We start from the raw sequence: 14,559 nt of genomic DNA, 5'->3' as shown, positions 1-14,559 counted from the left end.
ATTTTCGGGACTCTTCGAGATGCATTGTGGGAATTGTAGTTTTAGACCCGTTGTGGTCTAAAACGAGGTTAAAAAAATAAAATTGTGGAGTCACTTAGTGGAAGTAGTTTTTGTAATCGCTCCAAGATTTTCCAGGCACATATTTTTCGCATTTGAAATTTGATCATTACTTTCACCTTTTTTAAAGTTAATAAAATTTTAGGTTCCTATTTCACTTTTTTATTCTTCAAGTTAAATTTATGAAGTCCAATCAGGGTACAAATATCTACTTCGCAAGCATTCTCAGTTGTTTCATGTTTTGTTTCGCTTACTCCTCACCGCAGTCTATGAGGTATGTATTATCATTCCCATTTTACAAAGAATAAAACCTGAAAAGAATTACTATTTATGGAACATGGTAGGTTCTTGCTTTGGGAAACAGGAAGGTTCCTAAAGCTCTATTATATTTGTGTCACTAGTTCATGGTATTCTCTGGCACATTTTCAGTTCTAAATAAACTTAGATAAGTGATGAGAAGAATTGTCAAAAACCAAAATTAACAGAAATTTAATTATGGATTTTATTGACTTTTATTCGTGATTCATGAATTGGGCAGCCTCCAGCTTACAAAACAGAATGAAAACTCTCACTGGGAAGTAGCAGAATATTGGGTTTTGAAAGGTAGAAACAAGAATGTACAAGAGGAAAATACTGGTGAACACAAGGTTACCTCAAGGTCTTGTTGTAAGGGTTAAAGTGGAAGGAAGAGTTCTTATGCAGGATCCTGTAGACTAGGGTCTCCTGTTTTCAGGAAAGACTGCTGTGTTTGGGGATCTATCTGCTTCCTTAAAGCTTCAGTGTCTGTGGCATTTAGCACCGGTAACTTCATTTTGGTTTGGTCTGGTCTATTGGGGCTTAGTGAAGAAGCAGAGTCCAAAACAATGACCTTTCAGAATTTTTGTTTATGAGAAGAAAATTAATTAAATCAAAACTAAGTACTGGGCTGCCTTGGTGGTGCATGCCTGTAATCCCAGTGGCTCAGGAAGCAGGGGCAGGAGGATGGCAAGTTCAAAGCCAGCCTCAGCAGCTTACCGAGATGTTAAGCAACTCAGTGACACCTTGTCTCTAATAAAATACAAAATAGAGCTAGGAATGTGGCTCAGTAGCGGAGTGCCCCCACCCCCACCCCTCAAAAACAAAAACAAAAACAAAAAACCTTAAGTGTTGTTCACATGAAATGATTATTCCCACTTACAGCAAGAGGACCTCTGAGGTTCAGAGGTTTGGCATTTGCTTGATCTCATAGGTAATAGATGACAGACATTAAAGTCAGAATAGTCCAAACCCCAGGAAGCAATACGAATATCAATAACAATCAATTTGCGTGATTCCTACATTCTAAAACCTTGATGCCTATTAACTGACTTAACCTTAGCAAAATATCCAGAGTTAATTTCTCTATTATCACTTGTATTGGGGAGATTCAAAGAAAGTGAAGCACAGAGTCTAATATGCCCAACATTTACCTTACAAGCAATGGAGCTTGAAGGATACAGATAGTAAGTTCAAGGACATTTTCCCTAAGCTTTTGTTATTTAAAATCCCAGGCCCTAGCCAGAGCAAAGGAACACAAAAGGAATTCTTACCAGACTGCCACCTGACTCAATTCAATAAGCCCCAGGGGATTTCCTATCCACCTTCCTGTTCCATCCTAAAGGAAGCCCAGACCCTTTATTCAGCCTGCGCCATTTTCTGCCCCTAAAATGAGCCAAGCCAGGCCTTTTGCCACCAATAGACCCCGCCACTAGAAACTGCTGATCCCAGGTTTGCTTCCAGTCTCCCACCTTTGCCACGTGTGCATGATTTGTCCTAACAGAGCTAGAATGAGATTATGTTCAATAAAGTTATTATACTTGTTAAAGTATGTGAGAATTTAGAAGTTATGCACTGTGGCAGAGAGATGGAGCTCAACTCCAAATATGGGGTGGGCAAGCGAGACGACAGCCGATATGCAGGCTGGAGGTCAGTGGGTAGAAAATCACCAAGGGGACACATCAGGATCAGGAGTAGGGAGGGTTGCGGCTAAACTGCCCTACAGGATTCTTGCTCTAGACAGTCCTAGGTGATCAGAGACTACCCGGGAGGTGACGGAGGGTAGGTGCCAGGAGGTTCCAAATAAACTGACGCAACAGAGGTCTTTGCTAAAACTGGATTTTACAAGGGAGTGCAAGATGGGCCTAGTAGAAAAATCAGAAATTTAAAGTTTGGCGAAGGAATTTGAGTTCACTTAAAATGTAGTGAACTCCTATCAGGCCCCACACTGTGTGATCAGCATACCCCTTGCTGTGAAAAAAAAGCAGTTTTTGTTTTCCTGAAGCTCAGGAAAGGTTGAGGGAAGGCGGATAAAATCTATAAATATCCCTCTAGATATGAATGCGCACTGGACGTAGGCTCTGGAAAGATCTGCCAATAGCATTTTTCCTTTTAGACTTTAAAGAAGACGTCGAGTTTTCTAACCTCAAGTTGTTCTGCCTCCCTCCTCCCTTCCTCAACCCTCAGGTGATTGGCGCCCGGCTAATGCCACGCCGCCGCGCCAGGATTAAAGATGGCGCCCACGGGACGGCGTTATGACGCGACCTTACGTCCGCCGGAAGTGCGCGCGGGAGTTCCGGGGAGCAGGCGGGCGCTGCGCTTCTGGTGTCCTGAGCTTCGCGATTTGAGTCCTGCTGCTGGGTTCTGGGTTGGTCGCACGGCCGTCGGGATCATGGTGTTCTACTTCACTAGCAGCAGCGGTGAGTGGGCGCCGCGCCTTCGCGGGTCCCTGCCGGCAGCTGGCTGTGGAGGCTGCCGCTTCCTTGGACGTGGTCCTGTGGCGCCTCCTCGGCGACGGCGCCCCTTCGGTCCCCCTGCGCATTGGTCCCTTCGGCTACCCTGGCGTCCCCGGGTGTCCCCAGGTCAGGGCTGGAGGGCGCGGAGGGGCTGTGCCCTTGCGGTCTTTGCGGCCAGGAATCGTTCTCGTTCCTCTGTCTGAGACCTCCCGGTGCTCCTTGGAGTTGGGCAGAGTTCGTGGGCATCTTCACGTCCCTGCACGCCGAGCCTCTCCCCTGCTCCTGTGGCCTTCGTCCTGGCTGCAATCTGGCAGTGCTTCCCATTGAGAAGGAGACGTCGGTCAGCGACTATTACAGGAAATGCACCTTACTCTTTAGGAAGGGCCTGGGACGCAGCGCGGAGCAGTAGACTGGAATGTCGATAGCAGCCACTCACTGGGCAAGAGTCGATGTTCCGGTTTTCGAAAAGTGACACCATGCTTCTGATTTGGTTTTGGCAGGCAAGGAAAAGGTGCTTGCCAAAATGGTATAGCTCCATTTAGTTTCTCTGCACATGTTGTTCCTTTTGTCTAGAATGAACCCCCAGTTAATTCTTATTCTAATAAGATAGCTCTGAATATCTTTCCCAAGATGCCTAGCGTCCACACCGGAATTGTCTATCTCTTCTGGGACCCCCTTAACATCCCACATATTCCTTTTGCACCGCATTTGTCTCATGGCGTTAAATGCTCTCAGTTTGAGGTAGAGTGTAAGCCCCTGGAGGACAGGGGCCTGACTTCGCATAGTGCCTGACTCATAATTGTTCTCAATAAATGTTGAGTCAGATAATGGCATTTTATGTCTTACTCACAGCACTCTCTTGCTACCCCATGCTTACTTGTGAAAGGGGACCTTCTATTTTATTTTCTGGGTTAATCCCAATTTTATTACCTGCTTTGAGTAAAATAAACATGACCTATAAAAGTCATCCACTCTTGTTTAAACAATGCTTATGGAATGATGCCACTGTCATGTTTCTTTTCACAAGTAAAAATGAGGAAATGTATTCTCCAGAGATGTACTTCAAGAATGAACCACTGCTAAACACACACACTATATATTATGTGTGTGTGTGTGTATACTTATACATACATATATAAAACTTCTGTCATTTCTTTCTATACGAATTACTTTGTTGTCAATTGGCCTTTATTTCATTTATTTATATGTGGTGCTGAGAATCGAACCCAGTGCCTCACACATGCTAGGCAAGTGCTCTACCGCTGAGCCAAACCCCAGCCCCTACGAATTACTTTGTATCAGGCTCTTCCTACCACTTAGATTCAATATAACTTCCTTACATTAGGAAGTTTCAGGAGATATTGAAACTACTTGTTACAACTGACAACTGTCTTTTATTTTTCACATTCTCAGATTTTCAATGTAGTGTGCATTTTTACAAGTAATCACTGAAGACTTTTGCATATCTCTTCTGTGGAAGGTAGTGCGTTCCTTTACATCTGTGAATTGAATAGACCTGACTATAGTCATTCCCACATGCTTTGTGTTAATATAAGTTCTCTCCCCTTGGCATTCTCAGGAGTACTGAAAAAGTCTTGCGATAGTGAAGCATCCCACATTCTTTATTCAGGGTTCCTCTCCAGTGTGAATTCTTTTGAGCATGTGAAAGGACTGGATTGAGTGAAGACTTTCCCTCATTACTTACATATTCTCCAGTGTGAATTCATGCATGCCTTTGATAGTAAGTGGAACATACATATATTGCTTACATATAAAGGCTTCTCTCCTATGTGAATTAAAAAGTGAGCTTTAAGTTAGCACTATATTGTTTGCGTGGGTTTTGATAGGGTGTACTTTGCTTTTAGAGATGAGGAAAATTGAAGCCCAGGGAAGTTATAACTTCCAGCCCTCTGCTTGTCCCAGTCCATCATATTGTCACATCGTTACTTTTCTCACAGTTTAGATTTCTGTGCCTGCCATAAGCTATTTCTCTGCCTCTGTAGATTTGATCTTTTGAATCTTATTATTATTTAAACCTGTAAATAAATAAAAACTACAATACTAGTATTGTAAGCTGCTGAGCATTTTCATCCTTCTTGAGGTATTATAAGTTCACTCTTTATGGCTTCTTTACTCATGAGACTCCCCAACACAATAGGCATCCATTCTAGACCCACAGCGGAATAAACAATACAGTCAGGGAATAAAGGCTGCTAAATATGTTTCACACTAGCTGCTTTATTTCCTTTAAAATATTCTAAACTCCTTTTAAGTGCTAATTGTGTATGCACAAGAGCCCTCAGTAGAACAGCATACTTTGGCAGATTTGTGGATCCTGTTATGTCAATGACTTCCATTTTAAGGTCAGAACTGCTTCCTGTTGGAAAAAATATTTGGGCTAATTCTAATAAAATTAAAGTTGGCAGCAGATCATTAAAAACTGTCAAGTTAATGTGAAAATAACTTTTCTAGGAAAATTATGGTAAAACTTTACATATTGCCAATATAGAAAAAAAGTTGAACATACAGAATAGTCAGAAATGAGTTGGTATGCATAAGCTAAAGGTTATTTCAACCAGCTAAAGGTTAACTGCATAAAAATGGGAAATCTGTAGAAGGTTTTTGTTGTTGTTGTTTTTCCCTTTCCAACAGTGGTATCTTTAGCTAGAGTCTGCGTGATTTTTATTCTTTATATACTCTTTTATAATGGAACAATGAAATATTTGTCTTACTGTATTTCTGGCAAGTATAGGTAGTCTGTGGGCCCATAAATCAGATAGTCTTGAATTTTGAATTGAAGAATTATTTTGCAGAATGCTTTGTAGTATGAATTTGATGCAGTCATATTCCTAATCACCTCTTTAATAGATGAACCATCAAGACATTCCTCTCATTTTTTTGTTTCTAACTTAGCTTGGCCTAAGTTGTAACTTTTATTTCAGTTATTTTAAAAATTATTTTTGTTCCAGTTACAAAGGCCCTGTGTATACTTTATAAGCAAGCTACCCAAGGTAACTGTTATTAACTTATGTATATTCATACACATAAACAAAATGTATATATAAACATATATTTGTAAACATCTGTATGTGGACACCATGATATATTCATTTATTTTTTACAAATTGATTTTTACATCTAGATTCACAGAAATACTGTTCTGCCACTTAATTTCTTCTTTAATGGGCCCATGGTATTTTAAGGACATTCTATAGTATATTTAACCAGTTTCTGCTATTCTTAGGTTATAACATGAACATCATTGCCTGGTGGAGTATTTTGGTAGAATGTACTCCTAGCAGTAACATTATGGAAATATAAGAGTATACACATTAAATATTGCCAGGCTGTGTAGAGGGGACCTGAGAAACAGTTTAGTTTTATTCCCAGTCTTCATTTGTTACATGATATGCTGAGGCCTTATTGCACTAATATAATGCTCCATCAGACAAGTAGGTGTTCCTGTCAACTAGTCAATGCAGACATTCCCTCTTTTAAGTTGTCTTTCAACTGCTATGGACTATAGTCACAACAAATGCTAACCGGTGGAATTGGGAGTTTTCCCTCCCCAAGAAAAGCAACTAGTATTGATAATTTAAGAAGAACAAGCAATCTCTGATATAAGGATTTATATGAAAGAGTATTGCTTCCTGATCTTTCAAGCTTACATATATGTGTGTGTTCTGTTCTCTAAATTCTCCAGCCCAACCAACCCTGCACCCACAAACTCTCTCAGGCTTTGTAGACTGAATATTACTTTATAAGTTTAGATCCAGTGGGATCAAACAAGTTTAGAAACCCAGTATCGGTTGCAGTTTCACAGAAAACTTGTTTTATTCCTGATCAAGGATGCCTGTATTAAAACACATTACCTCAGTAAGAAAAATGGCATTCTTAAACATACCCAGAATATTCTGTTTGATTTAGGATAATGTTTTTTAACCCTGACTTCATATTAGGATCCACTTGGAAGTCTTTCAAAAACACAGATGCTCACCACTATGCCCTGGTAGTGGGAATTGGTTTGTCTGAGGCATAGCTGGGGCATATTATTATGCTAAATAAAAGTTGGCCAAGTATAGGAAACTGTCTTTAAATGATTGTGGTGTAGTTTGTTTAATTTTTTTAAACTTTTAAGGAAGGCAAAGAAAGGTATGGGAAATTGCCATTGAACTATGTTCCTTAGAAAGTGGGAAAGTGATCATTTAATAATGATTGATAATCTTTTCATTTTGGGGCTAGATAGTAAATATTTTAGGTTCTTTGAGCCATACACAGTCTCTAGAGCTTAATCTTTGTTTTCCTTTTTGTCAGCCCTTTAAAAATGTAAGTCTTTCTTAGTTAGAGGGCTATCCAAAAATGGGTGGTGGGCCAGATTTGACCCATGGGCCATGATTTGCCAACCCCTAATCTGAGCATTTATCACTTCTTTTCCCCATGAAACAGGTTTTTGATGATAAAAGTATCTAATTTTTTTATGTTTGTTTTGTCATAGTTAATTCATCTGCTTACACTATTTACATGGGAAAGGATAAATATGAAAGTAAGTTTTCAAAAGCATTTGATTTTGAAATTTCCAGCAGGTAAGTGTTGTTGTCCCTGGACCCCCATTTATTGGATGAGTTTTCTTTTTAAATTTTAATTAATTTTTAAATTTTTAATTGACAGATAATAATTGTGCATATTTATGGGCACAGTGTTATATTTTAATACATGTATACATTGTATAATGATCAAATAGGGGTTACATAGCTTATCCATTGCATCTGTTGACCAATCTCTCCTATCTTCCCCAGTCTCTGGTGACCTATGCTTCCTTCTATGAGAAGGAAATACATAAAGATAAGTAAGAAGGGCTGAGGATGTTGCTCAGCGAGAGAATTCCCCGGATACCATTCTCGCACCTTAAAAAAAAAAAAAAAAAAAAAACAAGAATAAATAGAATTTAAAGCATGGTAGCTGCTCAGTAAATATTCATAATATTCACCCCAAAGAAGTGTAGACAAAACAAAGTCCTACGAATAGCAAGTGCTGTACAAGTAGAGAGATGAGAGATGTTAAGTGTGGTTAGAGGCCCTGGGAGCCAAGAAAGCTTTGTGGAGGAGGAGTTGCGATTGCAGAATCCTTGTAGTGGCTGCAGTAGAAATACAGGTAGATGTAGAATTTGTGTCAACACATGTAAATCTGGATATCTAGAGCCCTTTAGAATGGCATTTTGCCATCATTATTGTGTACGTTTAGAACATTTTCTCCTAAGGAATCTTTGAGTCATTTGGGAGAGTCAGCCTGTCCCAGTTTGCCTTGTGAGAGAGGGTGGAGCATTTTCAAAGCCTCCTGTTGGTACATAATTTCTAATATTCCTGAGGATTTCAGGCTGAAGGACTAGAGCAGGCATAAAGAAAGTGTAAATGAAAAGATGTACTTCCATGAACAGCTCTAGGTCTGTTCCTTTTCACAGCCAGCAGGTGTCATGAGGGAGCCACATGCTGCAGCTGCATACTGAGGAACACTGGGTTGCACACTTCCCTTTGCTTTTTCTATTGCCTGTTGGCTATTTGCTCAACTTTCCACTTAAGGTGATAGAAAGCCCCTGGAGGACTTATGGTGTCTGCTCATGGTGTTAGCAGTCACTAGCAGTCACTAGCTTATCCAAGATTTGCCCCCCACTTAAGTTATGTGTCCTCTACTTTCTTGATTATATTTTAAATCACCACATGAATTATTATGTTTACCTTATAATTTTTAAATTGTTATTTAATATTTAAATACCGTTGTATAAAAAACACAATTATTCCTAATTATTAATATAGCTATTAGAAGTGTATACTAACACAACCTTTCTGTAGTGGTTGTTTTCTAAAAAGTTCTTAGAATCTTATTTTTATTTACCACATATTTAATTTAAAAAGTCAAATAATGCCCAGCGTGGTGACACAGGCTTGTAATCCTAGCGGCTTGGAAGGCTGAGACAGGAGGATCAGGAGTCCAAAGCCAGTTTCAGCAAAAGCGAGGCACTAAGCAACTCAGTGAGACCTTGTCTCTAAATAAAATACAAAATAGGGCTGGGGATGTGGCTCGGTGGTTGAGTGCCCCTGAGTTCAGTCCCCAGTACCAAAAAAAAAAGGTCAAATAGTAATAGAATGTTAGTGTAATGATAAAAATATCAGCTTCTATTCCTTTATTTGTATTACGTTTCAGTTTCTTTTTATAGTCATGTTCTCTTCGCTTATCTGTTATGCATTGCAGAAAAAAAAGAACTAAAATAATAAATATTTATTGTTGCTTCTAATCAAACAAACAGCAAAAAGCAAAACATCAGCTCCCTGCCCTGTACGTCCAAAAGCCATGTTCCAAACTCTACCCAAAACAAATACTTTTCACCCTTTCACCTTTTTCCATGGTATTTTATTTCCACCATGTGACATAACTTTAGATGATTTTAAATTTCTTTTTATACTTGTGATATTTTATTACTGATTTTTCTATATTTATATGATTGAGTTATTTTTTTCTTAAATAATTAAAATGCAATCAGTTCTTTGAAGTTTTAGCGAAGCTGTATTTTTACAGTGAATCAGTTTTCTAGAGTGCCATTTAAATTCTCAGCTGCTCTGATTTACCAGTGTTACTTTTGTTATCTTCTAATAGAAATATCTTTGGGCATCAGATTAAAAGTATTAAAATTAGTTGGGCACAGTGGCACACGGTTGTAATCCCAGCAGCTTGGGAGGCTGAGGCAGGAGGATCGCAAGTTCAAAGTCAGTTTTAGCAATGGCAAGGCGCCAAGCAACTCAGTGAGACCCTGTCTTTAAATAAAATACAAAACATGGTTGGGGATGTGGCCCAGTGGTCAAGTGCCCATGAGTTTAATACCTAATACTGAAAAGAAGTATTAAAAATTATGCAGTTTATATTGTCCAGTTGTAAAAACTTTCTATTTTAACTTTTCTGTGTTCTCTTTTATCTTACTATAGATGAAGATCTGATAAAGTATGGCTGGCCTGAAGATATTTGGTAAGTAACAGTTTTGATTCTGCTTTATGGATTGTTTATCTTCTTAGGTGTGGCCTGCCACCCTGCTCCTGTCACTAGAATTTGTGCTTTGTATTTTTGTTTATGTGTGTTCTGTGACAAGGCTGGTTCCCTTCGTTTATAATGACCATGTGAACTGGCTTGGGGTTTGATCTCAGGCCTGAGAGCAAAGGCCTTCAGGACATAGGCTTCCTTTTACTGCCTGTTGGTCACCTTGTGGCAAGTTACTAAGATACCACACTTGTTCAGACCCATTGAGTAGAGGGATAAGACTTTCCCAAGACGCAGTGAAAGAAACAGGCATCTATGTCAGTGGACTGCAAGCTGCGTCTGACCTGGTCCAGCATTAAAGGAAACAGATGGGCTCCTTTTGTCCTCCCTGATGATCTTAGCCCTGTTTTGATCTACCCCTGTCCCTTCTTTCCAATATTATTTGTGGAAACTGTTTAAATAATATATATTTTCTTAGCTTCTCTCCAAGATCATTCATTTTGCTGCTCATTAAACCCAGTCCTAAAAGAAAACAATGACCAAAAAAAATGAACAAAAGGACTCCTTCATTTTAGCTGAATTTTCTCTTTCTCTGTTAGAATCCTATGAGTACTTTTCTTCCACACAGACCTAGTCCTTTTGAAAAGTACACAGGTTTTCGGTGCGCGCATGCTCTCTCTGTCTGTCTGTCTGTCTCTCTCTCTGTCTCCTACCGTTCTCTCAGTCAGTTTCTTTCCTTTTCCATCTCCAGCTTCCACCACTCACTTTGACCCTCATAATCTCTCTCTCTCAGAGCCTACTCATGCCTGTTTAGTGGGGTATCCCCAGCTTGTAACATCTGGTACCAAATATTGGTCCTAAAGATCTGTTTCTCATATCCTATTTACTTTGATATGATAGTAATAATAGATATTTTTCAAGCACTTATCTATATCCTAAATACTGTGACGTGTTTACTTCTGTTAATACTTTATTTCTCAGTGATACTGTGAGATAAGTATTGCTATTATACTCATTTTTCAGATGAGGAAATCAAAGTTAAGATGAACTGAACAGGTCTGTTTTCCCTCACGGTGCAACTCTTTTGGCTTCTGGTTATTTTTTCTTCCCCCAGGCCATTCCTACAGCTCTCTCTAGACTTCTTTTTTATAAATGTGAGCTTAGACTCTTCATTTAATTCCTCAGAGTGATAGCATTTAAGTTCCAATGTTTTAGAAGAGTTTATTTATTTATTTATTTGGTACCTGGAGTTAAATTTAGGGACACTTAACTACTGAGCCACATTCCTATCCCTTTTTATGTTTTATTTTGAGATGGTCTTGTTAAGTTACTTAGGCCCTTGCTAAATTGCTGAGGCTATAATCTTCCTGTCTCAGCCTCCTAAGCCTCTGGGATTACAGCACCACCATGCCTGGCTGAATTTTTAATAAGGTATATAGCATTGAGTATTTAACAACAGAAATATTGCATAGAGTCTAACTAAAGCCACCCCCAGATGTGGCTATGCTCACACCCCTGCCTGTGTGAAGGGACTCCCTGGAGGGTTTTCTCTCTGGCTTCATGAAGAGGCCAGTTCATATCCCCAGTGGACATGTCCTTCTATCTACTTTCTATAAAATCCATACCAAGGATCCAAGAAGTCCAAGGAACATGAGAAATTTTAAAGACTTAAAAGGAAAATCTATCCCAGCACAATGTCCTGTTATCTGAACTCAGATGTGTCATCAGGTTAGACTCTGCTTAGTGCCCCCTTACCTCAGGTGGGTGGTTTACTCTGCTGAGAACTTTTAGGTTGAGTATTGCCTACCTTCCAAGGACCCTAGACTGAGCTCCATGAAGACAGCAATCTACCTGCTTTGTTAACTGTTGTGTCCCTGGTACAGAGCATAGGTTCTAACATGTAGTAGATGTTTAATAAATATTTGTTGACTTCCTAATTGACTAGGTCTCTGCCCTTCTAGAAGTGATTCCCCCCAGATGTTTCTGCCCAATAACCAGTTTCTTCTTATCTCTGCTCTGTGCACCTCTGCCCTGTCACCCCCAGCTGGAATAGTTTCTGTTGTCCTTAAAGCTCAAAGATCTCCAGACTCTCTCAAGGAAATTAGAATGACTATGCCTGTTAGATAGCTTACCTGCTGTACATTTTTAGCATATCAACTTTGAGACATAAATATCAGCATAAAAATGTTATAGGTTCAGTTGCAGCATAAAAGTCATTTCAAGTGGAAGAGAAATTTCTAATTTACAGCTGACACTCAATAAATTATGACTTGAATTTTTAATTTCATCAAGGTTGTGTGTGTCAAATTATTGTCTATAGATTCCTAGAGCCCTGTTTTGACCCTCTTTAATAGTCTAGAGGTTAGTGACTATGGTTAGACATGATTGACTTTTATTTTCATAAGTTATTTGAGAACTGATGTGAGTTGAAATAGGCCCAAAACTCAAGACCCATTCCGGTTCATGTCAGCCTGGCAGTCTTCTAGGGAGTGCCAAGAGTGATTCTGTGTTGCTCTACCTTCCAGGGTAGATTTTAACACTGGTTCACTTTGATGAAATATTTGCGACTTTACCTATGTGGCTGTCAATATCTGATTCTATTCCAGAAAACCTCCTGAGATTCCTTTAAGCAAAGAATTTTCCTAGGATTAAGTGAGAATGGAACTAGATTATATTTTAAATGAGAAAAATAGAAACAGTGTACATTTACTGCCTCCAGAATGCCTAATGAGCAGGGTTTTCACAGACCTCACTAAGGAATTTAGTGTCCTCACTTGTGGGGCTTTGCATCTATGTTCCCTTGAGTTATTGATACTCTCTTAGTGAAATTTCTAGTCTGTATTTGGTGAAGGGCAGCAGGAGTTAATCAGGAACAGGAAGATATGAAGAGGAACTAGTGGGCATAATTTAAACTTTAAGTGAGCATTTGGGAAGGAATTTTAAAGAAAACTTGCTTAAAATAATTCCCCCCCCCCCCAACATTTCATCAAAGCCCCAAAGTTCTGTCTATTCCCCCACCCTTTGTAGCAGTGCACTTGCTATATACAAACCTGAAATTGGTATATATTGGCTGTGATACTCCTGTGTTTTTTGGTACTTTGACTATTATGTGTGAACTTAATAACTATATATTGAATTGTTTGGGTATTTCTTTTGGCAAAATTTCATATCAGAGACCTTAAAGAAAAATCAGAAAACAAGGGCTGGGGATATAGCTCAGTTGGTACAGTGCTTCCTTTGAATGCACAAGGCCTGGATTCAATCCCCAACACCACAAAAAAAAAAAAAAGAAGAAGAAGAAAAATCAGAAAACAACCTAGCTATTTTGAGTATATAGGAAGGAATTGTAAATAGAGAACTGGCTTAAAAGCTGTTGACAGTTAGAATGGGAGAAGGTGTTTCTCAGTTGGACTTGGTTAGTAGTGCAGATTTTTCTAGGATTCTGAAAGAAGATGAGGAGGTAACCAGGTGCAGTGGCCCACGCCTGTAATCCCAGTAGCTCAGGAGGTAGAGGCAGGAGGATCGCAAGTTCAAAGCCAGCCTCAGCAATGACGAGGCGCTAAGCAACTCATTGAGACCCTGTCCCTAAATAATATACAAAATAGGGCTGGAGATGTGGCTTAGTTGGTCGAGTGTCCCTGAGTTCAATCCCTGGTACCTTTCCTCCCCCCACAAAAAAAAAATTGATGCTAAGAAAATATCTAGCAAAATATAAAATGAGATTTAATGATAGGTTTTATTGAACACTTACTCTGGAAAAGTAAGGACAAAAGTTAACAGAATCACAAAATGTAATCATGCATTACCTTGTTTATTGTTTGATATTAGGACTTTGGAGGCTTCTCTGGGTGTTGTAAAGTGAGAGTTGACTTTGTTGACCTGTGAACTTGAAAAATACAGTATCCCAAAATGTCACATCAGTTTTAAAGAATTTAATTAAATTGATGGGTTTTAGAGCCTTAATGAAAGATTGATTTATGACACTGGGATTAGAGATATCCTGAATGCTTTTTAGACAATGCCATAAAGACAGTGTTCATCCTGAGGACACATATTAGTGTCATTGTTGGAGTATAGGGCTGGATGAATTTGTTAATCTGAGCTTACTGACTTTAGACCTTACCTAATTTTTCCAAATCTGTACTTGACATTCACTTGTGGCTGTTTTGTCATTGTTTGAAACTCAGAATGCTCCAGGCTATTCCAGTCTGTGGTCCTGCAGATCTCCCAGGCTGGCAACATTGGAGTCTCAGCAACTTCTGTCATTCCCTTCTCCTCTCATCTGTAATTTCTTTTTCTGTTTTTCCTTTTAGTCCTGTGTGTGCTTCAGTCAGGGGCCAGCCAAATCTTATTTCTTCCATGAACACTTTGATCACAGAAAGCTCTTTTTATCACTTGAAGAATCACTTTTCTCAGGGCATTTAATATTTATTATCTTACTCATCTTGGCACTTAACCACACACGGTGGCTTAACTCCCATGGCCTGTGGTAGGCCCTGAGTGAATACAGTTTGGGAATGGAATGCTTTAAATGCAAGTGACCAAGGAGATGGTTATCTCATATCTCTTGCTAAAAGTGATTTTCATTCTTTGTAGGTTTCATGTGGACAAACTCTCTTCAGCTCACGTATACCTTCGATTACATAAGGTAACTGAATTTAAACATGGATTCATTACTTTTTCTTCAGTGTTAAACATCATATCTTATTCTTTATTCTTTTTCTGCTGT

The 14,559-nt window shown here is 39.2% G+C and overlaps 1 protein-coding gene across 3 annotated transcripts in view; it reads left to right on the top strand.

Annotated features, from left to right (window-relative positions):
* Nucleotides 1-2,644: 2,644 nt before the first annotated feature.
* Nucleotides 2,645-14,559, top strand: part of Ccdc25 (coiled-coil domain containing 25) — a 34,863-nt gene continuing 22,948 nt past the window's right edge. For 2 of the 3 annotated variants that reach the window (XM_027927092.2, XM_027927097.2), the window contains exons 1-4: nucleotides 2,645-2,771; nucleotides 7,303-7,350; nucleotides 9,782-9,821; nucleotides 14,427-14,478. In XM_027927092.2, the coding sequence (XP_027782893.1) occupies nucleotides 2,744-2,771; nucleotides 7,303-7,350; nucleotides 9,782-9,821; nucleotides 14,427-14,478 (168 nt within the window). In that variant the 5' untranslated portion in view covers nucleotides 2,645-2,743. Of the gene's footprint in view, nucleotides 2,772-2,990; nucleotides 4,549-7,302; nucleotides 7,351-9,781; nucleotides 9,822-14,426; nucleotides 14,479-14,559 lie in introns of those variants that run through there. The other variant, XM_027927093.2, reaches the window with a different exon arrangement.

Source organism: Marmota flaviventris, chromosome 3, assembly GCF_047511675.1.
Source record: "Marmota flaviventris isolate mMarFla1 chromosome 3, mMarFla1.hap1, whole genome shotgun sequence".
Taxonomy (NCBI): Eukaryota; Metazoa; Chordata; class Mammalia; order Rodentia; family Sciuridae; genus Marmota; species Marmota flaviventris.
The sequence above is the reverse complement of the archived record's forward strand: the minus strand, read 5'-3'. Positions and strand labels throughout refer to the sequence as shown.